Here is a 27,957-nt window from a genome sequence, read left to right on the forward strand (position 1 = left end):
AGGAAATGGGTGCCAGGTGAAGGGCAGCGAGTCCTTTTTGTACTCTGGGAACCTGTTCTCCCCTCCAAGCCTTCACAACATAGAAACGCACTAACCGCAATACTGGAAATTGGTTGGGAATACAGGGGACTTCATTTCCTTACACATTATGTATTTAAAATGCTGCAATAACACCTCTACTGTAGATGCAAATCAGAAGGGGACACAATGTTTAAATGAAGTTTGACTTGAGGTGGGGCCGTGGGTGAAATATTTTAGAGTGTAGCCTCTGCTACATTTATGGAAGGTTTAAAACACAGAGGAAGGGACAGGAATTCTTTCCGACCCCAGGTGTCACTCTCTTTTCTAAGACGTTTGCTCCAGTGTTTGTCCATCTCAGCAGCCACCCCCAGGACCACACTCCCGGCTGCTCTGGTGTGTGGGGGGCTGTGGCTTAGCAACACCCGTCCTGTTTCCTTCTGTAGTAGCCTCTCTGGCTTCCAGAACACAGTGGGAACTCCTATACCCTCCAGGGTCCCTCTGGCCTGTTGCTTAATCCGTAAGAACTAAGGCTTTGTAAGGAAGCGTCAGCGGTTCAGGCAAGCTTTTGCTGTCGCTCTTTCATCAGGTGAGTCAATCTGAATGGGCTTAAACTGGTTATGGACTCGGGGTATAACTGGAGGTCATTCCGGCCGTCCCTGAAGGCCACTGAGGAGACGTGGCTGCCCCAGCCACTGGGTTTCCAGTCAAGTGTAGTCCCAGAACTGCAGAGGGAAACAATTCCCTTTGAATCATGAGTTAGGCAGAAAGCATGGGTTCAGGATTGGTGGTTTATTTTCAGAGCCTGCAACAGTCGGTTAGCAATGCTACTCAAAGCGGCACAATCTGAAAACCATTCCACCTCCCTTCCCAGGCCTTCGAACGACAGAACCCCTACAAACAAGATTATAGAGACCAACTGCGATGTCTCAGTGTGTGGGGGGCAAAGGTCTTCTCCCTCGCCCGCCGTTCCCCACGTACTTTTCTAACAAGATTGTTTTACAGCCAAATGCAACTCAAACCCATTAACACAGCAACCAGTCAGCTCCAGCGTCACTGGTTCCCTCCCCAGCTCCAGAACAGGAAGCCAGGGCAAGAGGGGACTCACTCTTGGGTACAGGACAAACTTGGCTGCACCCCAAGGGCGCAGAGATGGCGAGGGGGCTGGCGCCTGAGGGTGGGGATGAGCAGAACCAAACAGGCCTGTCCAGAGTCAGTCAAGGTAGCCCCCGCTCCACGGATGGGAGGTGCTCCTTTGAGACCCCCTACTTCCATGGGGTTAGATGAGGAAGCAACTGGTGACGATCCACCACTCCGTCCCTCAAATTAAAACATGATAAACTCAGAGAGTTTTACCTTCACAATCTACCACGCTGCCTCCTGAGAAACATCCCAGTCATCGCTATGCCCCTACCCGCTCCCTTCTCCTAAGCCTAGGGCTTCCAGCCCCTCGCCCCACCCTTGGATGGGCCAGCCAACACTGATTTGATACTCCTTGACTTACAAAATGACTATTTTGAGAAAATCAAAAGCTATCAAGAGTACCAGAGTAACAGAACACTCAGTGTATATTCCCCTCCCCGATCCCAGAGCCCACCCATCCCAGCCCCCCTACACTACCGCGTTCCAACACTGACCTGGGGGTGGCCCCATGGAAGCTGCCTGAAGTGCTTTCCGCATTGACTCCTATGCCAGCCAACATCACAGGGAACTGGGGCAGGAGCGGGGTCTCACCCCACCCCAAACAGACCTCAGTGGTCTTTGAGGTAGGTCCCGGAGGTGTAGCTTATGCCCGGCAGGCAAGGCCAAGTGCAGTGGCTGCTCCCACCGGTGTCTCAGTCTTTGGCTTTAAATAGCAGCAGCCCCAGTACTGCAGTGCCTCCTGGGGGTGACAGAGCTACTTCTGTCCCACACTCACATTTGGCCTCTTCTTCCCCCCTCTTTTTTTAATTAAAAGCAGAGGTAGTCCTTGGGATGATAAAATGGCAGTATTTTGACTTAAAGAGCAGTTAAATAAAAGTTTCCAGGAGTTAAAAAAATAATAAAGTGATTGATGAGGCTGAATAAATTAAAGATATGGGTTACCCCACAAAGACCATTTCCTTCCCAGGCTGTCTTTGGTATCTGGCCGGCAGCGCTTCCTTTGTCTTACATCACTCCCTCTCCTAGCCCTCCCCTCACGAAGGGACAGGACCCAGTGATGCCCCAGGTGGTTCTCCAGCTGTGGGGATGAAGAGGCAGAGCGTGTGTCGACTTGGTGCTCAAAGTGACAGCCTGGGGAGGCAGTCCTGAAGCAGGGATGAGAAGGCGCAGCCAGCAGGGTGCTCTGGGCTCTGCCCCCAGGAGTGTGGAAAGTCAGGTTGAGAGCCCCAGGCTCTCTCTCCAATGTCACAGAGTCGGCCCCTTTGCTCAAGTTTCTCTGAAGCAAAGAGGGGAGGATGATGGAGGAGGCTCAGGCTGCTGCTGTCTGCCCTGCCAGCCTCAGAGCTTCTTCAGGCGGCTGTACATCTCCCTCTTGCTCTTTTCCCCTGCCCAGGTCCGGCTCTTGGTGCGAAATTTCTTCAGATCTTCTTTAAAGTCCTCATGGTGCATGGGCCGGTAGCTGGGGGGCTCACAGTGAGACTGGGGGCAAGAACGGGGGCGGGGTCAGGGTGCATCTGTTTCACTCCTAATCCTGCCCCATCCCTCCCTGGGGCTGAGGCTGAGCAGTAATGCAGACCTCATGATGGGTTCTAGCACCCTCCTTGTGCAGGGAAAATCCCCAGACCCCTGGCAACAAACAGTCATGACCGTCAGACAGACCCCACCGTCCAACCTGGGCAAGGGTGGACCACGCCCTCCAGAGAGCCCATCTCACCTGGCACTTCAGAAAAAACTCCTTGTACCCACCCTTCAGGACATACAGCTCAGGGTAGTGGAGTTTGGGGTACTCGTTCCCGAGCCGATCTCTCTCTCTCACGTAACGGCACCTATAAAGGACAAGGAAGGCAAAGCAAGGTTAGCTCTTCCAACGGAGAGAAACGGGAAGTCTGCTACCACTTAGCAGTGTTTGGGGTTGAAGTACTCCTTACACAACCTGGCCAACTTCACATTCATTCCTGAGAAAAATCAGCGCTGAGTTGTGAGTCCCTGGCCACGTGTGATCTTTAGGAACACTGCCATAGTCAGTGCCACCGCCCTGCATGGGAAGGTAGATGGTCTCTTCCCCCAATTTCCTTCCTCCAGGTTAAACAGCCCCAGCCTTTGACACTCTCCCTGCCAACACCCACACCTCATCTGTGACTGATAGCCTCCAGCCAGCTCCTCACTCACTCTCCACCCTTGCCTCCTTCTCTCCCTCACCCACAGGCTGAGCTTGCTCCTGCTGCAGGGCACCTACCTGCCACCTATGCCTGGGCTGAATACTAAATATTCTTCCCTGGTGCCCTCACCTGGCTGGCAGCCCCTTCCTACCCAACGCTTGGAACCAAGGCCGAAGTCCTCACAGCTGCCCACACATCGTTGCTCCTACCCACAGCGACCCCCTTGCTGCTCCTCCAGTCAGCCCAGGAGCTCACACCTCTGGTCTCATCTCAGAGGTACTTCCTCACACATCACATAGTTTACATATTTACGATGTCGACCTGCTTCCTGCTCACTCTGAAATGTAAGCTCCTCAAAGGCAGGGGCGGTTTTGTCCACTGCTGTTCTCTGCAGTGCCTGGGAGTGTCTGGCACATGAGAAGAAACAGTATCTGCAGAGCGAATGATTCCACTCGGGACTGAGCGTTAGGTCTTGCTCAAATGCCACCTCTTTGCCAAAAGGTTGCTGGCTCAATTCTTGGTCAGGGCACATGCCTGGCCAGGTCCCCATTTGGGGGCCCACGAGAGGTAACCAATCACTGATAGATGTTTCTTTCTCCTTCCTTTGCCCTCTCTCTAAAAATAAATAAAATCTTAAAAAAAAAATGCCACCTCTTCATGTGATCATGGCTTTGTGCTAATGCATGACAAAGTCCTCTCTCTTGGGAGACAGCCACTCAGACTTAGGACGACAGCCACACAAACCAAGTTCCTATTGTAGTTGTGTGTGTAGAATTATTTGTGTGAAAATGTGGCAAAATATTAGCAACTGGTGGGATCAGGTGAAGAATGAGCAACGATAACCTTTTCGAGCTTTGAAATGGTTCCAAGTAAAAGGGCGGCCGGAGAGCTCGGCCCTGGGAGGAGTCTCTGGGACCATCCGAGTGGGAGCTGTGCTCCTCCCTGCCCTCCTCCTTGACCACCTGCCAGCACCTGTCACGTCACCTTACGTCTCCCTGCTGGAGTCTCCCCTGCAGAGGTCTCCATCAGTCCTGCTCTCTGTGTGCCTCCACTGCCTCCATAGTGCCCAGCACATTCCAGCTCGCAGGCCTTTCTGAAGGGACATGGATGGTGGTGGCAGCTGCTAGCCCCTCCCCTAGCTTTTCAAAATCATCATTCTCGTCTGACCATTTTTCAGCACCAGTCCTGTTACCATTAGTGAGATCGTGGAGGGTGCTATTAGAGCATCAGAATATTACTTTAAATCTTAAGTGAATGTTATTTTTTGTAATTATACTTTCACCTACTTTGACATAAAATGTATCTTCGGGCAATTACGGGGCCTTCGCTAACAGAAGTTTGTGCTAATAAGGGGTATGTTTGGGAGGCATTTTGTTTCACCCCTAATGTGGCAACAGTGTGAGAGCATATAGCCACTCCTTTGCAAACATCGACTGGACGAGCGTTTGACAGCGTCACATCAAGTTTTGCAGTGAGGACTTCACACTTTCCTGGCATTTATATAAAGAGCCACTACACTGCACCTGAAGGATGTCCTGAGAACAGTAGCCCCACGGGTAGAACTGAGGACAGTGATGGAAACAGGAAGGGCCAGAGTTCAATTCCATGTAAAGGAAGCTGAAACAGCGAGCCACGCCTGACAGTGGCAAGGACTGATGCAGAGGTCAGTCCCCCTGGGGGCACTGCACAGGCAACACTAGCATCATAGACGGGGTGGGCTACAGAAGCCCGCAAGCCAGTAGCAACTGAACCGGTTAGGTCCAGCCTATTATTAACTCCATTCAAGGGAGTCGTGCATGACATCTAGTGACCACTAGGTAGAGAAGAATTTCAGATAACATCTGCCACACGAGAATTTATACTTTCTCGAAGCCATGTGTTCACAGGCCGTGGTGCAGGCTACAGCATGGAAATGTCCTGTTTCTGCAGCAGGACGCTCCAAAGGCAAGCCACACGCCACCACACCCCCCAGAGCACCGTCTGGTGCAGCACTCACATGCGAGGGCCTCGCTCAGAAGAAAATTCACAGTGGAACACCACGATGACGCGCTTGCCGTCGGCAGGCACGATGGGCTTCCTGAGTAAGAAGTCTTCAACCTCCTCCTCCATGTGCAAGTTCACTGCGCCCTGTGAAGAAGCACCACAGACGCTTGGCAGCCACGCCCCACCCTTGCAGTAATGATTCCACAAGCAGGATCTTTAAACGGGCACCTCGAATTCCGTTACGCCTATGCATACTTTGTGCGTGCTATTTGTGAATTTGGGGACTTTCAAAAGCCACCCGACAGTGGAAACACTAACAGTGTATTTAAATGACCTCCTTGCATACTTTAACACTAATGGTTAAAAGATGAAAAAGCACAAGCAGTTACTTTCTTTCTGGGAAAGTGTGCCCTCACGCCCCTTTCCACCAGGCAGCTTAACCGTGCTGCCAGAGGGCAGCACCCAGAAATGGCCTTGCTGGGGTGACGGTGTGAGGGCCGCAGCAGGGAGCGTTTGCTGTACGATGTGGTGGAGAGTAGTGTGGACCAGGGAACTGTCTTTCAGCACACCAGGAGTCAAATGCCTTCCCGCAGCGGTCTCTTCCTTCTCATAACCAGCTTGTCAGCTGATAAACAGCCAGGTGCCACCACCCCCCTTTTAAAAAGCCACAGATGCTGGCCCTGACCATTGGTTGGATCGTTGTCCCAATATGCCAAGATTGTGGGTTTGATCCCCGGTCAGGGCACATACAAGAATCAACCAATGGATGCATAAATAAGTGAACAACAAATCAATGTTTCTCTCTCTCCTCCCGCTCCCATCTAAAATTAAAAAGAAAAAAAAAAAAAAAGGCACAGATGCTGTCTAGGGTTCCTTCTATGCCTCTAGGGAGAGCAGGGCTCACCAGCAAGCCCCTGGAATCCATACCTTGATGTGGCCTCCCTCGTATTCATATGGGTACCGGCAGTCGATAATCACAAACTCTTTAATGAGGTTGGCAAACTTTCCATTCAAAACAGATGCTATCTGTGGAAAGAAAGCCCAGGAAACTCAGCTTTGGCTGCCAGAAACAACCAGATTCACATACTCTACATGAGGCAGGCTCCAAAAGAATGACTTACAATTTCTGGAGAGATGTATTTTAAATCCTGATGCTTCCCGGCAACTGTATTAAAGAGATAACCCTTAAAAAGAGAGAGAGAGAGACTTAGCAAATATGAAAGCCTATATACGCAACATTTATACTGCTTACCCGCCTGAAGAGGCAGCTTTAAACAAAACAAAACAAAACAAAACCTAGTATTTCATGTTAGTTTCTCATTTGGTCACTTCATTAATTTCTAAGCATTTAATTTGTGTACAAACCTGTAAGGCATATTACCCTCATTTTCAGGTGTTAAATACACTTCAGTCATTTACTGAACACCTACTATGCCCTGCACACAAAAAAAGGGACCTGGCCTGGCGAGGGGGCAGGTGGGCACATCAGCAGTTCCTCATTAGGGCAAGTGCCCGAGTCAAGAGCTCAACCGCCCCCCTGTGCAGGCTTGTGACAGACATAACCAACAGCTTCAGTTCGAGTGGAAGAGTCCACAAGCAAGGACACACCCAGGTCTTTGCTTGCTCCTGCCTCTGGACTGGACTCGACTCCTACTTTTAACACACAAATGCCTCCTGTTCCTTCAAAGCCCCCCAGCTGAGACACCACCAGCCCAGACCCGGTGTGCTCGCTGAGACAACCCCCTAGGTCTCCTAGCCTGCTTCCACCGCTCGACGTGTATCTCAGCCTACCGTGTGAGGCGTGGGTTCGTATCCACATGGTTCGACAGGTCTTACTGATAATGTTAGGGTTTTTTGAGGGAAGGAACTGAGTGACATTTGGAAATCTTTGCCTAACGTAATACGCGCTTCAATAAATGTAGCTAAATTAACAAACAAAAGATCGATCTGGTAACCTTCAAGTCCTAGGAGGCTGCGCAAGCCGCTACTGACATTCCCTGCCCTGCTGCGTGTTTCCCCACAGTTCCCCACAGTTTGAAGGCAGTCAGCTCCCCTGCAGAGGAGATCCGTATCAGGCTGTCTCTGGACTTCCCCGGGGGCCTCTCCCTCAAAGGCCACGCTTCTCCGGGCACTGGAGCAATTCGGTTCCAACCCTGAGCCTTCCGAGATACCCTTTTGATATAGACTTGGAGCGAGGCCACAGATTTCTGCTTATTTACACTTTTCTGTATCTCTAGTCAAGGCGGCTGGTGAGCGGCTTCTACTTAAAATCTCTGATTGGCACTAGTCAGGCCTACAGTCTCACAGAGACCAAGACACACCCGATCATGAATTTGTTTCTTCTCCTTAAAAAATTTCCAACTGTTTCCTCCGCAGGAATTTCCCTAGAGAAGGAGAAGGGCTGGGGGGCGGGGGGGGGGGGGGGGCACGGCAAGGGTTCTAGGTAAGCCCCATCAACCCTGCATCCCATAGCTAGAGGCTTGCATCTGCTTACCATTACCTTAGAGAAGTCTCCTATAAGGTCCCTTGGGTCATTATCCAAAATGTTCTCAATGGTCCCTTTTGAAGAAGACACCAGGGATAAAGACTGTTGTAGAATCTGCAACAAATCCAAAGTGGAAAATGAGGCCAGGGTTCTAAACAGAACTTTTGAAAACATTCACCTGGAACGTGCACGAGGAGGAGACTGAATGTTAATGTTTACATTTAACAAATAAACGTTTTACGTATTTAACTGAACCTAGAGTGGAAAAAAATAGGTTACTGAGTTTACCATTCTTTCCGTGTCTAACTGAACTGCTCTGAAACGAAGCCCACCCCCCCCCCCCCTCCGTCCGCCTTAAAGCAGGACTGAAAGTAAGGCCTTGTCTAAAAAAGCGTTACTTAGCTCTAGCCACTGAGAAGTTCCAGGGGCGCCATGAGCACTCCTGGGACGGTGTGGCCTCTTAACGCCCTTTTCCACTAAAAGAACCAGGGCTCTTCGGAGACACCATGGACTCCAGGTTGGGACAAGGAAGCCATCAGACTCATACGGGCAGGTCAGAAGGGCTAATCATGAAGAGGTAAGAATTTCTTGGGCACTAAATATAAATTATAAAAATCGATGAACTGAAATACATTGAACAATCAAGTGATAGAACAAAAGTTTCACTTCTGAATGTAGATAGTATACTCCCACAAAATAAACAACCCAGCCAAAGAATGGACAATAAACATCTTGGACAAGCAACATCCAGAGAGGAAAATCTAGGACCAAGAAAAATGCCTACCAGGGAAATGCAAATTGAAACCACAGATACCACACACTCAGCATAACGGTTAAAATCGAAGGGACGGACACCACCAAATCCTAGTAAGGATGCTGAAGAAACGGAACTCTCATACACTGTTGCGAGTACAACCACTTTGGAAAATTATCTGGCAATGTGTACTACAGCTAAACACGTGACTAGCTGGGGACAAGCATTTCCACGAGAAATAAAAGTGTACGCTTACCAAAAATGTGTGTGTGCATGTGTGTGTGCATTTATAGCAGCTTTATTCACAGGAGCCAAACCTGTGAACAACCACCAAAACACTGGTCCATAGTAGAACAGACAATCAATGGTTTGTTCGTGCAATGGAGCACTATGCTGCAACGAAAAAGAAAAACCCCATGGACACATACAACATGTGATTCTCATAAAAATAATGCTGAGCAAGAGAATCCACACATAAAAGGCAAAACTCAGTGCCAGATCAGGCCAGGTCAGGGTCACCGAGGGAAGATGCACCGGAGGCTTTAGGCTGCTGCTGATGCTCTTCCTTGATCACAGATGGCATTTTATGGGGACGTGTTCATAGTGTAAAAGCCCATTAAGATATACACTTAGTTCATGCTTTTCAGTACATATGGTAAAGTATCTCATCAAGTTCATTTTTAAAAACAAAACCTCAGGAGCCAACGTGAAGAGGTAGCCAAATAGCAAAATGGATTAATTTGGGCACCAAAAAAGATAAAAATAGCAATATATAGAACATCGAATATTTTAATCCATGAGTTCATAATTTTTATTGAAAAACAAACAACCCACAAGCCTCAGTGTCAAGATGCTACCTTGTTAAGAGGCTAGGCAGGGCATTGTTTGGAAAACTGGCACGTAAAGAGACCCGGCATTCCTCCTGCCTCTCCAAAGGGTGATCACAGAGCCGGATGTGGGGAAGTTCCTCCTTCTAAGAACATTCCACTGATAAATGAAGAAAGAATGACAGAGCTGCAGGATTACAAATCTTGGCAACAATCATCACCGGCTGCCTAGCACATCGTGCCCCTTGATCAAAGAAATATTCTTGCCAACGAAATGGAACCCAAATAGAAGTTAAGGTTAGAAGACTCCACAGGACTGTGGGAACCTCTACAAGACAAATGACCTGAGTTCTTCAACAAGTAAATCATGAGAGAGTAACAAAAGATGGGGCACAGGAACCCAAATAAGAGACCTATTGACCAATTGCAATGTACAGACTGTATTTAGGATACAGATTTGAACAAACAGAAAAAGCATTTAGGAGATAATTAGGGACGACATTGAGAAAAAAAGGTAAATCCCAAGTATGGCAAAAGGAAATGAAGACTCTTAAATATTAACAGATATATAAACTAGAAGCTTCTGCCCTGGCTGGTGTGGCTCAGTGGACTGAGTGCCAGCCTGTGAACCAAAGGGTCACCGGTTCAATTCCCAGTTAGGGCACATGCCTGGGTTGCGGGCCAAGTCCCCAGTGGGGGGTATGGGAGAGGCAACCACACATTGATGTTTCTCTCCCTCTCTTTCTCCCTCCCGTCCCCTCTAAATAAATAAATAAATAAATAAATAAATAAATAAAAACATTAAAAAAATAAACTAGAAACTTCTGAAAAGCAATTTATTGACATGCATACAAGGCAAAGTTTCATAAGTGTTTCTGCCCTTTAATCTAGAATTCTATTTTTAAACAGAAAAAACATAAAAATAAAATGTTCATAAAATATTAGGCACCTAAAGCAGATTAGGAAACGTAAGGCATAAGGCCTAGATGTTTTCAAGGATGCAATCTAGCTAGACTTTTCTTAAGATGAGTGATATTTATCCAAACGTTTTCCTGCTACAGAAAACATCACGCTTTTCGGGTTTATTTGTAATGCTTAATACCAAACCTTGATACCAAAATCTGATGTAAGGACAGTACAATGAAAGAAAAATACATGTATAAATAAAAGCAATTCTAAGTAAGCCAAACATGACATTTCAGGAAGCAAAAACAGTTTGAAAATCAGGAAATCTATGAACACAAGCCAAAATATATAAATAAATTGACAAAAAGGAGTAAACACAGTTGAGATACAATGTTTCTTTTTACAAAGACTTTAATTATTTATTTTTAGAGGGGAAGGGAGGGAGGAAGAGAGAGAGAGAAACATCGATCAGTTGCCTCTTGTAGATGCCCCAACCAGGAATCCAACCTGCAACCTTTCCCAGCAAACTTTTGGTGCACGAGACGACACCCAACCCACTGAGCCGCTCCAGTCAGGGTGGGATTCAATAATGTTTGGAAGGCTTTAGTTCATACCAGAAACAGAGGAAGTAATGTAATGGAGCAGAGGACTTAATGCCCAGAGAACCATAACTCTCTGAAGTCAGGTCACTAATCCAGATATGGCTGATGGTCAAAAGAAATAAAGAGATGCTCAGTCTCCCCTGGCATCAAGATACAGCCATGAGAGAACACTTTCCACACTTCAAAAGAGCAAACCCCCCAGGAAGGGTAACATTCGGCGCTGGAGAGATGTTGGATAAACACAAATTCCTTTGTTTCTGGTAGGCACATGCACTGCTGATTCCTCTTAGAAAATAGATATAGGGGAAAGGGGGGTATAAGGAGACTAAACAGTAATGGAAAAAAACCTCCCAAGATTAAACTTAAAAAAAAAGAAAAAGAAAATAGATATACATTTGAATTTACACAGCATTTGCCTGAGCAACCCCTTATTTCTCCAACAATAAATATGCAAGGATGGTGAGTATTGTAGCTGTTTATAGTGTTTAAAAATTGGAGCCCTGGCTGGTGTGGCTCAGTGGATTGAGTGCCAGCCTGTGAACCAAAGGGTTGCCAGTTCGATTTCTAGTCAGGGCAAATGCTTGGGTTGTAGGCCAGGTCCCCAGCAGGGGGCACCTGAGGGACAACCACACATTGATGTATCTCTCTCTCTCTTTCTCCCTCCCTTCCCCTATCTCTAAAAAGTAAATAAATAAAATCTTAAAAAAAAAAACTGTATACAATCTAAAACAAACCATAAAACTATAACCAATGCAATTCATTAACTCGGGTGATTAGACAGAATTAGATTTATTGAATGTGGCACCAAAGAGGATACATATTTTTTTCAGTATGGATGAAACCTTTATAAAAATTAAACTTTTCTTAGGCCACAAGAGGTCTGAATGGAATAAAAGGCCACTGGGATGGTGTCAGTAGAGGCCTGGCAGGGAGCTTAAATTCCCACCCCTGGCCAGCAATAATGAGGCCTGCCTCCAGGGCGTTCCCCACAGTGTCAGAAGAGGCCTGCTGAAACAAAAGATTTACCAGACCAGAGCCTCATAATACCCAAAACACACCGGTGTGACTGAAAAGTCACTGTTAGACCACGAGCCAGGAAAATCACAACTGGAATCGGAAAAGACCATCAGTAGAAGCCAACATCATAACAAGGATTTCAAAGCAGCCATCAAAAAATGCTTCAAGAGGCGATTACAAACGTGCTTGAAACAAGTAAAAAACAAAAATCAAGTCTCAACAAAGAAAGAGAACCCACTGGAAATCTCAGAACTGAAAAAATACAGTATCACTCTCCTCGAACAAAACGGAACCTGAAAAACGAACCTCCTGGGACTTCTCTGGACTAACTGCCTCTTCGGGACTGGCCCAAGCCATGCTCTTCCTCCGCTTCGTGTTTCCGGGCGGGGACTCCGCTTGAGATCGTTCTGGTCTTTTCAACATTGACCGCATGGTGGAGCTGCACGGGGAAGTGGAGTCGAACAGCTTACATCGATTGCCCTTTGGGGGGAATAAAAAAAAGAGGCATCTTTCATTAAAACCTGCTCATCTGAATGGTAAAGAGAATGGACCTAGGTCTTCCATGATGGTTTACGACCCACCCTACATTAGCAGACACTGCCCATCCACCAGGTGCCACCAGCTCTCCTAGGCCCGGCACCTAGCAGACACTCCGTAGCTGGTGCTCGGCTAAGGCGCGCTAAGCTGCCATTATATGGAGAAGAGAAAGACAAGCCACGCCCTCAAAAAACTGCTATCTGCAGAGGGTCCTAAGAGTCAAATAACTGTCACCTTCCAGGCAGGAACAGATTTTTGGCTTCCTCTGCCCCTCTACTGTATTACTTGCACCTTATCTGAGCAGCCCAAAAGATTTCAACATCCTACCTGAACCCAGACATGACGTGAGGTAGTTAGACTATTAAACAGAGCTAGGAAGGTGGTTAAAACAGAGTGAAGAGTGTAAGCTGGGGGCGGGGAATGCAGGGGTCTACAGAGGAGCAAGTGCCTTCCAACACTACGTTCAGAAGTCCTCTCTACCTGAGTCACTTTAAGACTAACTTCCCAGAGACTTGAGGGCAGCCAATCAGCCTGACCATGAGTCAGGGCGCCGTGGCCGGCCTTTCTTTCCATGCAGGAAGTCCTTTGCAGGGCCAGTGTCAATGTTGCCTCTTCTTTGAAACGTTCCTGAGACCCCAGTGGAGTGTGGCACTCCGACACTGGATCTCCCAGAGACCAAGGACTTATTTCTTATTCCCCGAAGTTTATTTCAGTGGCATGTTAAGGAAAGACGGAGATTTTTCTTTTTACCCGGAAGATCTAGGCGCATTTTTGGGAAGAGGGCCCATGGGAACTGTGAGCTCTCAGAGTTGGAGACCACAGCTCTGACACGGCCTCAGCAGTGCTGAGTCTGCAACAACTGCTCGTGGAAGGCAGCTGCCCATCATGAAGGGCCCACAGTTCTCTCCGGGTGACTTAACAACCCAGCTTATAAAACTGGCAGTCACTTCCCAAGCATTCTCACACTGCATATAATTTGATGTCTTTCAAAAGGACCTGCAAATTTAGTCATAACATGGTATTAGGGTAGTCTATTCACTAAAGCTGTGCACAGTAATCGACGGTAATGTAAGTAGCCTTAAGATTATAGTTCATTTGTCCCTAGATCTATAGTCAGGGACATTGGTAGTTAAAAATGTACTTATCAATTTACAGGTACAGGTAAGGCTGCGGTAACTCTCAACTTGTACTGTGACAACACGGAATTTTCTCTAGGCATCTGCATACTAAATGAGGTACACCTGTGTAGGCACGGCCTTGCTTCAGATTTTCCATCTGAAAGTATCTCTAATGGAAACATGAGTCTATATATTGATAGGGCGGGCATTTTCCATGAAAAACATAGAAACATTCTGTACCCTGAGAGTCACTGTCGTCTGTCAAGTGCTGTGCTAGGTGATATGGAGCAAATAAGTGAGAATGATCCAAAGTTTCCAGATTAAAGGTTTCAGATTAAAAAGGCTTTTCCAAACAACTCTGGTCTCTTCTAATCAACACTCCTTATTCCATAGATTAGGAAACACGTAGGCAGACTAAGTGCATGCCACAAGGTCACAGTTTACAGGTAGCGGAAGTGGGGTCTAAAACCCAGGTCCCCAAGTCCTACCATTCCATTCAACCTTTGGCTGGCTGGACCCGGCTAAGGTGGCAGGATGGAGGGCACTCCTACGCCATCCCAGAAGACGGGTGACGGCAGGCTCTCCCCACTGCAGGCACTCACTCACACACCACCACCACCCAACGAAGTCCAGAAACTACCTTACGAGTGTCTCTCCAACGGGAAACCCCGGTGTCATTCTCATGGCTTCGTCCCCTTTACCTGTCCTACACCCAAACACCAGTAATTCTGCTTTGTGAAGACCCTTCGATCTGTCCCCTCCTCCCCACATGATTCAGAGAAAGTCTCATGCACTTTTCTGAATAGTCACGGCAGGCTCCCAGGTGGCATGTTTGTCACTGAACCCAGCACCCTTCCAGCTAACACAAGAACACTGCAGGAACCCCAGCGTTCCTGGGGGAATCCGGTCTGAAGCACTTAGACCCACAGAAAAGCCACACCCATCACAGCTTGCCCCGCCCACCACACAGGCGCCAGGCTCCAGCTTCTCTGGGCTACTTGCCATTTCCTCAGATGGACTGTTCCTTCATGAGAACATCGTGCCGCACAACAGGTTCCCACGTACCCTGAGACCCAGCTCAGATGACTCCCCTGACCTTTCCAGGGACAGACACTCCTGTCGTTGCAGTGTCCACGCCACCCAGCTGTTAAACCGGGACACTCGGCTGTCTGCAGGAGCTTAACAAGGCTCCTCTCACGAGATAAGCTGCTGCCTTAACAGAAACGACCCACTGCCTGTTGCCTTACTGCCACTGAAGCGTGAAGTTTTAACACTGGGCCTGAACTAAACAGAGCTGTTAACTGACGATGACAGTGGACATATACCCTACTTAGGACGAGAGGACAACACCAAAGCTCTAAAAGTGACTAGTTAAAGGACACTAGCTGGAAGCAGTCTCCCGGTGGAAGCACAGGCTAAGGTGTCATCTAGCAACCCCACAAACTCCTAGCTGAAGCCAACGCTGGTGGCCACAGCAAGCTGGGTGCCCCTTCTCAAACTCAGACGACCGCTCAGAGCCAGGCGGACTGTGGGGGCCAGAGTGGGGCCCTGCTCTGCGGAGGCGCGAGGCAGAGCTTCAGCCGGCCACTGGAGGGCTCGAGCCACAAGGCTCTGCTCACACCTTTAACAGTTATAACAAAACGGCCGAGTCAAGGGCAATTCCAATTTAAATTAAGCAAGAGAAATTCAAGTGCCTGTCCTGGTTAAGGGGGACTATAAATGAACTGTGGATAAGTCTATACATGAGAAATGGAAAAACATAAAAAATATATAAAACCTCAATTATCTGCAGATAATACTGTTAGTGCCCTTGAGCTCCAAAATAATCCTAACAAAACTCCATGTGGGGAACGTCTAGAGTAAAGGAGAATCTTTGAGTAGAAAACAGAGGCAAAGCAGTGTTGCAAACGTTTGGTATGTTTTGTGTGCCAATGTTGAAAAACTTGGACAAAAAGTCAAAACAAGACTAGGAAAGATGAGAGCCAGAGACCCAGGGATACAAGACGGCCAGCTCTCCACGTGGCAAATGGCGGCCCCAAGCGCTGAGACCGCCCACGTGGGTGTGTGCTCCCCAGTGGCTCCGGAGGGAGATGCTGCTTTGAGACTAACCGGGGCCACAGCCTGTGAACTCCGCCTCATTCAGGGCCACATCCCCAGACCACCCGTACCTGCACCCACAGCTTAGAAGGCGAAGGTGCCATCAATTGCTGTGGCTTGTGAGGAACCTCAAGATGCTGCTTGGTTCCCCTTCTGCAGCATCCCCTCCCGGATGACCACCCCCTTCCTCTACGTGTGCAGTGCTCTCCTACTTCTCAGGCCGTAACTCATCTTTCTGGCTCAAACACAAACAGCCACAGGACACTGTTAGCTCCTGCAGCGGCCCACTCATAGCTCTGCCAAAGTCCTGCGGTGCCAAACCTGTTGTTCTTTTTCTGCACTTAAGAACAAGACTAATTCTTCTTCCAATAAAGCCCTCTGTCCCAAGTTTTCAACCAGTCCATAATATCTATTGTAGTTTTGAGTCTCCTTATTCTACTGGTTGTTCTCTAAATGTGCTCTGATCTTTCCACATTCTCTCAACTGTGGAAAATCAAACACCTGGCAGTCCGGCATGTTCCCCCCACCCCAATCAGAGCAGGCCAGAGCTGGCATCGTCTTTTTTTGCTCTGGCCAGCGTTCTCTAGTCGACACCCCGGAAGGAGCTGTGTCTGCTGCAGCTGGGTGAGGGGGTGTGGGTGGTCTCTCTCTTCAAGCTGCCTAGGGTGGGATTCCTTTTGTCAGCTACAATTGCTCACTCATGAAGCTTTCAATTAAAATCTAAGCCAATCCCAGCTTAGGTAGTTTAAGAATAATTTAATTTCTTAAATTCAATTTAGTAGATATTTTCCAGATATTATCCAGTGATCTTAAACCAGAAGTTAGTAGGAGGTCCGAGTTGCTCAGAGAGGACATTAGCTGGCCAAGAATGATTCGGAGGAACGAGAAATTGGAGAAACGAGAGCTGCATGCATATATACCTCACGCAGACTTCCTCATGCATCAATGAGGACCAAAAAAACAGCGTGTATTAGCACCAGAAACTGCTAGTGACCAGCGAAGGCCCACAGACCCAAAGACAGAATCTCAAACGCAACAGTTTCTCATTCCTGTGGCCATGTGAGCAGAAGGGTTCGCTTTCCGTTTAGTGCTCTGTCTCAGAGACCCAATTACTTAAGGTTGCCTCTGGACACCCCAGAGTTCCTTACAACGTTTGCAGTCCTTCTCATGACGAGGGGAGCTGTCCAGAGGCTTGCCATGCAGGACGGGGTCTCTTCGTCATTCTAAAGAAAGAGAAAACCGTGTTACAACGATCCAGTAGACCAGCATTAGTTTAAATGCTTCAGGTGTGACTTTGCCTGAAGAATACCAGCCAGGCCTGGAGAGAGAGCATCTAATGTTCGGCTCTCTCCCCCACTCCCCAGTATGTTAAGGCTGGGAGAGAACCATACTTCACAGCTCAGGCATCTGACCACAGCTGAAAGCGCCCTCCCTCCGGGAGGATGTCTCAGCTTCATGCCATGTGGCTGCTAGTCCTCCACTCTCACACCTCTTGCACAAAAATAAAGTGTGAGCTCCTTCAAGTTAAGAAGGATCATATCAGTGCCTTCTTTTGAAGCCGCCCCCCCCCCCCCCCGATTTAATCTAGAAGGATAGCCTCAATTTCCCACCAAATGAACAAAAATATCAGCCAACTCAAGCCCCAGGAATCACTAAACTTTCTCACATGATTTCTCCAGGGGTAGTCAGTGGAACGGAGAGGGACAGGAACACACACACAGTACCTTCAGGTTCTCTCCATCAAGCAGGTCCATGAAGCCATCATCTTCGTCAGACAACGTGGCAGTCACAGGCGACTGGGGCATCAACAGAGGGATGCGATTCCCCGGCTCGCCGCTCTCGCTTTCATTTGAGGAAAGCTGCAAGACAGGGTTCATGCTTTGTGACTAAATGACCCTCTTTGACTTCTCTGGATGGGTCATTAGTTTTTACGAGGAAAACACAGTACATTGTTTATGAAAGTACAATTTTAGCAGCTACTAATCAAAGGAATATGAATCCCAAGGTTATAAATGATGTGATGTCCACACATAGTATCAGTAGAGTCAGGCCGAACAGCCTTCACAAAAGAACCCTTCTCAGAAGCAACTCACCTGACAGAAGGACCTGGGGACAGCTTTTTGTGAAAGACAAGGTTCGTTTTATCAGAGGATTGGAATTAGTGAACTCAGATCAACACGAGGGCTGTGACAAGGTGATAATCTGCCAGAGTGAAGAAGGGTGAGACCACAAAATGGCCTGGAGAATGCCTATGTAACTCCAGTTCTGACAGAGGGAAGTAGAGGGTGGCATGGTTCTAGAAAAAACAATCCTAATTCTTTTTTTAATTTATTGATTTTAGTGGGGGGGAGAGAAGAGACATCAATTTGTTATTTCACGTACTTACGCATTGGTTGATTCTTGTATGTGCCCAGACCTGGAAATGAACCCACAAACTTGGCAATTCTGGATGATACTCTAGCTATGGATGGACGGCGGGGGGCGGAGGGGGTGGGGGTGGCGACAAGAGGAGGCAGAGCTCAGGCTCAAGGCCCAGTCCCTAACATGCCACAGACCAGTACTGATCTGTGGGCAGGGGGAGGTTGGGGACCCCTTCTCTAACCAACTGAGGTACCCAGCCAGGGCTCTGATCCTCTTTTTTTTTTTTTTTTTTAACTTTTTCAGAAAGACTTATTGCCCTGACTGGTGTGGCTCAGTGGATTGAGTGCCAGCCTGTGAACCAAAGGGTCACTGGTTTGATTCCCAGTCAGGGCACACGCCTGGGTTGCGGGTCAGGTCCCCAGTAGGGGGTGCAGGAGAGGCAACCACACATTGATGTTTCTCTCCCTCTCTCCTTTCTCCTCTGGCTAAAAAATAAACAAAATCTTTAAAAAAATAAAAAAGACTTCATTTACTTATTTTAGAGAGAGGGAAGGGAGGGAGAAAGAGGAAGAGGAACACTCATCAGCTGGCTCCCCTTTGCGTTTTGACCATGGACCAAACCCGTAACACAAGCATGAACGCCATCCCAGAATCCTTCACTTTACCAGAGGATCCCCAACCAACTGAGGCACATCAGCCAGGGCTGTTTATTTACTTCTCAATAAGTTTAAATCCTTGAGGGGTACAGCACTACATGGATTCTGGGTCCAGTGGCCTTGGCAGGAAGGTTGCTTTGGAATTTAGCCCAAACCATGCTGCTGTTTCCATGAGCACGAGCTGCCCGGGTCACACCGGTTCTGCTGGGTTTCCCACCAGGAGTCACTGCGCTGTTCTCTGCTTTGTGCATGTCAGCACCTCTCTTCCCTACATGGAATTCAGTTTCATCTTGAGCACGAACACCTTCAATTTTAAGAAGAGCTGTGAGCTCCCTCTGGTTCCAGAGACCCTGTTTATAGCTGGCAAAAATGGCCTCGCACCACAGCCTCCCGGACCTATTTGTCATTGTAAAGTCCTATTCCTGACAGGCTCCAAGATGGCGCCAATCCTAATTCTTTAGACTTGGGATTTAAATGACAGCTGCTCAGCCCTCACTGGTGCGGCTCAGTGGGTTAGGCGTTGTCCTGCAAGCCAAAGAGTTGAGGGTTCCATTCCCGGTCAAGGCTGGTGCCTGGGTTTCGGGTTGGGTCCATTGTTGGGGGTACATGGGAGGCAGCCAATCGATGTTTCTCTCCCTCCCTTCCCCCTTTCTCTAAAAATGAATAGATAAAATCTTAAAAAAAAAAAATGACAGCTGCTCCATTTTTAACTGAGGAATTATTGTGTGGCCAGACATTAGGATATAACCTTTACATGTATAGCCCCACTTAAGTCTCCCAACACACTAAGGGTAATCCTTTTCTTTATATTGCACGAATCGGAAAACCAACCCCGGCTGGGTAGCTCAGCTGGCGAGGGCACTGTCCTGACGGGCCAGGGTTGTGGGCTCCATCTCTGCCAGGGCACACACAAGCAGCAGCCGATGAATGCAGAAGTAAGTGCAACAACACACCGACGTTTCTCTCTCTCTCCCTGCCCCCTTCCTCTCTTCCTCTAACAATCAGTAATTTAATAAAAAGTCAGAAAGCCAATGCTGAAGCAAGGTTACCAAGATCACAGGGCTCGCTTGTTTTGACTCTAAAGTCCAAGCATTTCTGCCCATTACACTCTCCCTAGGAGGGGGACCATTCCAGGAGTAAAATGGAGGCATCTCATCAGGCAACCCTATCTGATTCTGGGGAAGCCCCTCTATTCAACCAGTATATACTTGATATAGAAAATTTAGCCCTGGCCAGTGTGGCTCAGTGGATTGAGTGCCGACCTGTGAACAGAAAGGTCGCCTGTTTGATTCCCAGTCAGGGCACATGCCTGGGTCGTGGGCCAGGTCCTCAGTTGGGGGTGAGAGAGGCAACCCGTTGCTATATCTCTCACACATCGGTGTTTCTCTCTTCTTTCTCCCTCCCCTTCCCCTCTCTCTAAAAACAAATAAAATCTCAAAAAAGAAAAAAAAAGGGAGATAAATACTGCTAATACAAGCATTGCCAACACCTTATTTCCACATGCTTCCTAAAGCCAGGAAAGAAGTTCAGAGACGTATTTTTCCCACAGTAACAAGATGGCTCCCATGTAAGTCCTACAAATATCCTTAAGGTCCAAACCCCCCTGGGACACGAGTGCACGGATCTTCAAGAGGCTCTGTCTGGGTGGATCACTCAGCTAGGAATCCTCTCTGCAGCTGGCCTGCTCTGGTGCGGCACTAGCTTTGCTTCCCAATGTAAAACAGGTTCTGGGCTTTCTTTGATCTTGCACAAGTGCACCTGAGCAACCCCCGGGCATACTAGCAGTTTCCCACCCAGCAGAACTGGGGGTAGGGAAGTGCCCCAGGCAACACCCTCTGAATGCTCGCTCACATTATGGTATAACACCAGCTTTTGTGACCTGGGTCCTTGAATCCCTAGGTGCAGACGTGCTACAGAAAATGACAAACAAGCTGGAAGGAAGGGGAAGGGGTTAGTTGAAGAACGTGTAAGAATGACTCATGGGCATGGACAATGGAGAGGGGACTGTGGGAGAGAGGGGTGGGCTGGGAGGAGGGGGGCAAAAGGGAAAAAAACCCCAAAAAAACCCTGGAACAACTGTAGAATAAACAATAAAAAATAAAGTAGAAAAAAAAAGACAAACAGCCCTGGCCAGGTAGCTCAGTTGGTTAGTGTCGTCCCAGCACACCAAAGTTGTGGGTTCAATCCCTGGTCAGGGTACGTACAAGAATCAACCATTGAATGCATAAATAAGTGGAACAACAAATCAATATTTCTCTCTCTCCTTCCTGTCCCCTCTCTCTCAAAATTCAATGAATAAAATTTAAATAGAAAAAAAGAAAATGACAAACAAATCTCTGGACAGAGAAATCTTTCTCCATGATTCCTACCCCAAGAAGCCACTATGAGAAAGACAGATGGTGCTTGGAGACCCAAAGCAAGGACACAGAGGAAACGCCCTGTGACAGGATGGAACGCCAAACCTGTGAGGTGAGCACTGGCTCTCTCTCGGTTCACACTTTCAGCTCACAATCAGGGACGGCCAAGCGATCACAGGAAATGCGTGCTTCGAGCACATGCACACTACACACATTGAGTCTGGGTGCCCCGCTCTCAAACGGCTGCTGTGTACTTAGGGAGGTTTGTTCAATCCTGGTTTCCACTTTTTGGCAAATCACCCAACTTCCCCGAGCACTTTCCCCACCTGTAAAATGGGTAAGTCTAGCTATGTCACCGCTAAGGAAACATAAAAGTGCTCTGTACTAATGCTAGACACAGCAATACTGACTGAACCCACATCTTAGACCACAAGCCAGCCTGGAGAGTGGTGTTTTCACATGCGTGTTCCCAGGAAAACCCGGAAACCAAAGGTGGTCATTTTGCTCAAGTCGGACCTCGCTAGTCTATAGCCATTGGATCACCAGCAGAAAACTTTGGAAGTAATGACAGTTTCTGTCTAGCAAATAAATAACCATGGAGCCAGTGGCCCCAATTATTATCAAGTAGCCCAGAGGTAAGGTTTCCTGAAATCCACAATAGTTCTTAACAAACCACCTTTGGAAGAAGCAAAGTGTTCTCTCCAAAAATCAGTCTGAGGAAGTACCTCTTAGCACCCAGGATGCATCATGAGAGAACAAGTTTTAAGTACGACGTATAATCCCACTATACGTCTAGCAGAACAACCAGGATGCCTGCAGATTATTTCCCCAGAATTGGCCAGGTCAAATATTTTTTGCTCAAGTACTGTATCTCAAACATACTCTCTCTCACTCTGCTTCTGCCTGTCTGCTCTCCAGGCACAGCACAAACACCAAAAATGTGGCCATCTAATTTTGAAAGACAAAGTCAAGGTAAAGATAGCAAGTGTCTTCAGTTTCGGGTTAAAGGTGCTTTAATTCTCTTCCCGTCAGAAACGTCCCTATGAAAGCCAGAGCACATACCATCCGAGCCGGGGCAGAGCTCTGCCTCTGTGTGAAGAGATCTTTACCCTCCTCAAGTCCATGAGAGTGCAGGCAGCCACGAGACGCAGGTCTTATTGGCTTCTTAAACTCAAAGGCTTCCTGCAAGACAGTATAGTCGAGACATCTTCCACAGTCTATGGAAACCAGCGCTAGGGCCTCAGCTATAACTCAGGTGAGACAGGCAAGGGAGTGAGCACCAACCATCTTTGTAACTGACCCCAAACTAAGGGTTTACGCATTTCTGATCTAACTCCAAGAGAGGATCTGTAACTAAGAATTTCAAAGACTCTGTCAACAGCCAGCTTCTTATACAGCACTTTTTCCTCACCCACACTGGTATTTCCTAACAAGCACATATCTGCCAAGTACACAAAACACTGTGAGTTCTAAGCTAAATCAACAACTTGGTAAAATCTACAGCAAAGTTATTTCAATGTGCCTGTGAATGGGAGCCAAAACTTTTCACTCTAGATATGCCTGAGGGCTTTGTATTTCCCACCTTCTTCCTCCCACTAGGAGATAATTTTTTCCGCTTAAAATTATTGTATTCCATATTAAAAGTAGTAGGGAAAAAACTGATTTACTCTGCAACATGGATGAATCTCACAAAATTCTGAGTGAAAAGTCAAAGTGATAGAACATACACTGTGTGATTCCATTTACTTCAAGTTTAAAAGCACTCATAACCCCCTACCCTAAAATACCCACTTAAGCATTTGGTATGTATTCAGGGCAGTAACAGCGAATAGCAGAGTACCTACACACCAACCCAGGACTAAGTACTTTCTGTGCATTAGCCCATTAACTATCAACTGCCCCCTGATTGTCCCCATTTTACAGATGAGGAAACTAAGCTTACAAGCCCGATGCACCTAAGATCTGGCTTCATGGGCAGACAGGACAACTCCAGAGCAAGAGCTCTTTAACTTATGCTGTTTCCCTTCCAGAACAAAGCTCCAAGCAGGTGACCCTGGGGGAAGCCAAATTTGGGAGGGACGGGGGAACACAGACAGACTAAGCAGGGGCACAGCTTTCAGACTACTGGGTAGAAAGCCACCCCACAGAGGCTGATGCAAGTCTTCCAAACACCCGAGGCAGTAACTCGTTTCTATAGCCTCCCTCAGGACACCTAGCAAGTCCAAAGGAGTCATTGGGAGAGTTCATGGGAGCAGTAGGCCTTACACCAAGTCTGGAGGAATATAAGGATTATGAACTATGGCTTGTTAGCAGGGAACGGAAAAGGGAAAAGAAGACTGGAAAAGTTGAGCTAATTCATTATATTTTGGATGCCTACCCTGTGCAAGGCACGTGTGCCAGGTGTGAGAAAAGCCAGGCCAAGGTGTTCTTGGACTTTTGAATGGACAACCACAAGCTCATCCTCTATGCTACCATTTCAGTTTCTTTGAAATTCCCTGGGACTCGTTGGCTCCCTTCTCTCAAACACTGTCAAGCAGCTTTTCCCTAAGCTCACAACCCCTCCCAGCGTCAGCGCACACAGGGGAGAGGAAGGCTGGGGCAGCCACCTCCAGAAAAACTAGCCAGAAGCCAGCTGCAATGCTTTACCTACACTGTCTCACTGCACTCCCACAGCTTCCCGGCAAGGCACCACTACTCCTGCTTTACAAAGAACGAAGAAGCCTAAAGAAGAAATAACTCGCCAAGGTCACAGCTGACTAGCAGCAGGATTCAAACTGAGGCTTCTAACTCCAGAGACCACTGTGATCCTGGTGAAAGTTTAGCCTCCCAGGAGGCAGCTGGCCACTTCTCTGGACGCCACTGGCACTCGCAGGCTGTACTCCCGCCCTAAGTGAGTACGTTGGTACAACACTCACGTTTTCCTTGTTCTCATCCTGGTCCATCAGCTGAAAGACGTCGTGGTCAAGAGAATCAGAATGGCTCCTCTTCAGAGCTGGACTGCACCCCAAGAGCTTCTGCTATCAAAGTGAAAAAGGAATTAGGGTCCATAAATGAAAACTCAATGGCAACTCAGTTCTCAAAAGGAAAAAAGATGGCTGGTGGGGGGCTGCGGCCTAGGCCCTCACACACGGCAGTGACTGTGGCCAGGGGCCCGTCCTGCCAGAACACAGCCTGGAAGCTCCCACTACATGGTTTCACACCCAACCCCACAAAGCCCACAGGCCTCTCAGCAGGGACTCAGGGTTGACAAATCACCCCCTTCCCCAGTAGCATCGTTTGCATAAAAAGAACTCCTCCTATTTTGATTAAAACCGATAGTTAGAAATGGCTGAAAAGAGGCAGTTGTTGAAGTCGCTCTCAGGAATGTTTGAGTGCTTTTGAGACTAAGGAAAAGCAGTCTTCATCGTCTAAATTAATGTCTACTATCAAGATCACACTGGTAGCTAAGGGGCAGATAACAGGTATTAGTCCAAAATATACAAGGGAACTAACTTACAGGTAGGGAATTTATCCTCCTCATGGGATTTTCAAGGCTGCAATAGAAGCAGTAGGTAAATAGGTAAATAGTGAGACTAAGGCAAAGAGGTAGCAGACTACACAGCGCTCAATCTATAGCGTGAGGGCAGTCAAAAACACCCCACTTCAGGCACGATGGAAGCACGGGTTTCTGAAGCTGTCCTGTCTCACAAGCACCCCAACACTGGGCTTCAAGTGCACACACGCTCTGAAGGCCAGGACGTCAGAGAGTGGGGCAAGGGCTTGAATGAGACTCCAACGGAACACCCAATTACAGCTAAAATAAAGAAAGGGAAGTTCTGAAAACTGCCGACGCAGACGACTCGTTAAGGTACCAGACTGTTTACAGGACCCAGGAGTCTTACTAGCGACAGCTAAGCCCAGAGTATGATGAAGGTCATTGAAAGCAAGTAAATAAGTAATAAAGAAGAAAAGTTTTGTTCCTAAGCACAAACACTTAAAAGCAGTGAATACATACTTTTCTTTACTGTCCAAGGGCCCAGGAGAATCCAGACAGAAGCCTGTGGAAAATAAAAACACCTCTTAGGAAACAGTCCCTAAAACACCATTTGTCATGAAAGTAAGTAAAATTCTTAGGCCAGTCAACAAAGGCTCGCAGCTTGGACTTTTTGCCAAAAATGAAGTCAAGTCTCTATATGATTGTCAAAAACATAGTATTTGCACAAGTCTTAAATATTTTCATGGTATATCTATGAATCCCCCTTTCCCACTTGCAAACTCCATTAAGGAAAGTAGGATTCGGGGAGAGAGTGACTGAGCAGAACCCTCTCAAACCCTCTTCCTGACTGTGTGGTTGTTCAGAGAAGAGGTCACCCAGTTCCTTTCTGTGAGCTCCAACCATGCAGATAATATGCAGCACCAGTGTTCTGCACGTTTTTATTTCAAATAGTTTATCTTGTCAGATCCTATTCATAATTTGGGGGCTTGGAAGATACAATCCTGTCCTATGACAAGCAAAGCAAGTATTTATTGGATTGACAAAAATACACCAAGTGAGGTGCCCGTCTCACCCAAGGCAGCAGGGTGGCACCAGGCCCTCCAACCGGCCTAGCAAAGGCCTCTCCTGCCTGATGTCTCCATGACCTGACAGCAAGTTAGGTGTTAGCTCCTGACCAATGTTCTCCCTCGCCACACGGCCACAGAAAGTTTCTGGGTGAAAGCGCGTGTTCAGCAAATTCCCAGTGTTGTTCCCCACACAGCAGACACGTGGTAAATGCCGAGGTCTGAAAGAATACCTGAATCGGTCGACTCAGAGGAGCCCATTCTCTGCAGACTGCTGTTTTTCACCTCCAGTGGCTGTTCATACTCACTGAAACCAAGAGAAGTAATTCTATGTATTTCTAGGCCATAACTAACAGGTTACATACAGGAGACAGGCCAAGTAGCCAGGATGCCAGCAACCAACCATCATTCCCTCTAGACCACACCAAGGAACAGCCTGCCACCCAAACACCCAGGTAGCTGGCACTAGACAGAAACGATGAGAAAGGAGTGGGTGGGAGGCACGGCCTGGGTCACACTGAAGGGAAGGATGACTATGATGAAGGCCGGAGTATTTCCTGAAATGAGAGCGTGTCCTGTGTAGGCACTGTGCTAGGAGCAGAGACGAAAAAGGAATAGGAAAAGCTCCTGCTTTTCAGAGGTTGGAAAACCTACAGGACATGTGCTTACTTAGAAAATGGGATGTCCAAGACTGAAGGGAAAGCAGCTTCACCGCCAACACCGTGGGGTGCATTTATTTCTTTATGTTGCTCTAAGGAGAAGTGCAGGGAAGTTTTGAGTATGGAAAGTTGAGTAAAAAGACCCGGGCTTATCAATGCATTGGGGCCATCAGGAGTGTGCAGAAGGCGAGGGACTGCGATGGTTTTGCACAAACTTTAGGCGAGAAAATGCCATGTCCCTTTGTTGAGACTGAACAAAGCTCACAGGAAACTATGATCCTGCACGACGGACGGTTCAGCAAAGCGGGGAAGTGAGCGCCTAGGAGGGCCTAGGAGGGCCTGCTTTCCCCTGTGGAGGTAGATTCCAAAGGCCTTCCTGGGACAGGGTCAGAGAGGGCAGGGCAATCCGAAACGAGGGGCAAGGATGGGGACCTGGGGCCGCCCTCACCCCTACCGGGCCGGGCTCGGGGCTGACGGCGGCCCTGGACTGTCCGAACGGCCTCTCCCGCCCAACATTCCGCCCGAGGGGGAGGGTGCACATGGCTAGCCCCCGCCAGACTGAGCCGCCCCCAAACGGCAGACAGGTCTGGCCCTTCTCCCGGCCTGATCCCCCCGAAAGCCGTCTGGGAGGTCAGAGGCCTGTGGAACCGCTCGTCTGTCCCCCCTCACCTGCCCAGTCCCTGCAGCTGATCCATGGTGACCGTCAAGTTGGTGACAGGCGACAGGCCCCCGGCGGCTGGCGTGCCGAACAGCGCCTTCTCGACCGGCGGCGCAGGAGAGGGGCTGCAGGCGAAAAGCAGGCGGCGGCGATGCGGGGGCTCCGGGCCCAGTTCCATGGCGGCGCCCGGCCTCCCAGGGCTCCGGCTCTCTCTTCCTCCGCCGCGCCGCCCCGCCCTGCCGGCACTGGCCAGGGCCGCGAGCCCCGCCGCCGGTGCTTGCAGGTCAAACACAAACACGACCCCGCGGTTCAGGGACGCGGCTGTCGCGGGAGAACCGGCGCGGACGGGCGGGTGTCCTGACCCAGCAGGCGCCAGCCACACGCAAGGGTACTTCCCCCTCACCCCGCGAGGCCAGCGGGCGGGCGCCGGCAACCTGAAGATTAAATCCAAACAAACGCGGCGGGTCAGGACTGGCGAGCGGCCGAAGCCTGGGGGAAACAGCCGGCGCTCACGCTCTACTCGTTTACTCTCACCCCCTGTCCCAGTTCCGGACCTCCAAGACCCAAGACAACACTCACCTCCTTCCCGGGCCGCTGTCTCTCCGGAGAAGGCCTTTCGCGGTAATTGCTTAGTAGGGACAGTCGCTGCCCCGCCCCCCGTTCCTAGTTGGCGCCAAACGGAACGCGCCAATCAGTAAGCAACTCTTCCCCCTTGCTCCCGAAAGGCAGCTAGGCGGGACCAATAAGAGGGGGAAAAGGGGGCAACGCGCGGGACTCTGCGAGTCTGCGGCTCTTTGAAAGGGGAGTGGTGTGTAGGGGGAGACCCGGGCTGATCCCAAAGAGCGCGGGCTCAGAGGTCAATGAAAACTCCCAGCAGCACCTGCGAGGCGCTGGTCGAGATCAAAAGGCAGCTCTTGACCCGTTGCATGCTGGGGAGCGTAGTTCTTACCCCGCGAAGCCGCGCAGTTGCTTGCCGTCCCCGTTGGGCTACTGCTTCATCGCCCCTGCCCAGGGCCTTACATATTGAGGGAATGTCGCGGCTGGAGAAGGCTTCCGGAGGCCAGGCTGAGCCCCGCCTTAC

The 27,957-nt window shown here is 48.7% G+C and overlaps 1 protein-coding gene across 5 annotated transcripts; it reads right to left on the reverse strand.

The window, feature by feature from the left end:
* Nucleotides 1-791: 791 nt before the first annotated feature.
* On the reverse strand, nt 792-27,957 carry CDC25A (cell division cycle 25A). 5 transcript variants are annotated; one of them, XM_053930263.2, is made up of 16 exons: nt 27,826-27,957; nt 26,888-27,310; nt 25,793-25,866; nt 25,015-25,057; nt 24,517-24,553; nt 23,936-24,037; nt 22,083-22,202; nt 17,371-17,505; nt 16,795-16,869; nt 12,201-12,374; nt 7,804-7,902; nt 6,425-6,487; nt 6,231-6,329; nt 5,317-5,447; nt 2,876-2,987; nt 792-2,640 (listed from the first exon to the last, which is right to left on the reverse strand). In XM_053930263.2, exons 2-16 carry the CDS (start codon nt 27,052-27,054, stop codon nt 2,500-2,502), a joined length of 1,572 nt encoding a protein of 523 aa, XP_053786238.1. In that variant the 5' UTR covers nt 27,055-27,310; nt 27,826-27,957; the 3' UTR covers nt 792-2,499. The 5 variants fall into 5 exon arrangements, with proteins under 5 accessions (XP_053786238.1, XP_053786239.1, XP_024421740.3 ...); XM_053930264.2 differs by lacking the exon at nt 27,826-27,957 and adding an exon at nt 27,456-27,640 and having other exon boundaries at nt 23,936-24,034; XM_024565972.4 differs by lacking the exon at nt 27,826-27,957 and adding an exon at nt 27,456-27,639.

This window comes from Desmodus rotundus, chromosome 8 (assembly GCF_022682495.2).
Source record: "Desmodus rotundus isolate HL8 chromosome 8, HLdesRot8A.1, whole genome shotgun sequence".
In the NCBI taxonomy this organism is placed as follows: domain Eukaryota; kingdom Metazoa; phylum Chordata; class Mammalia; order Chiroptera; family Phyllostomidae; genus Desmodus; species Desmodus rotundus.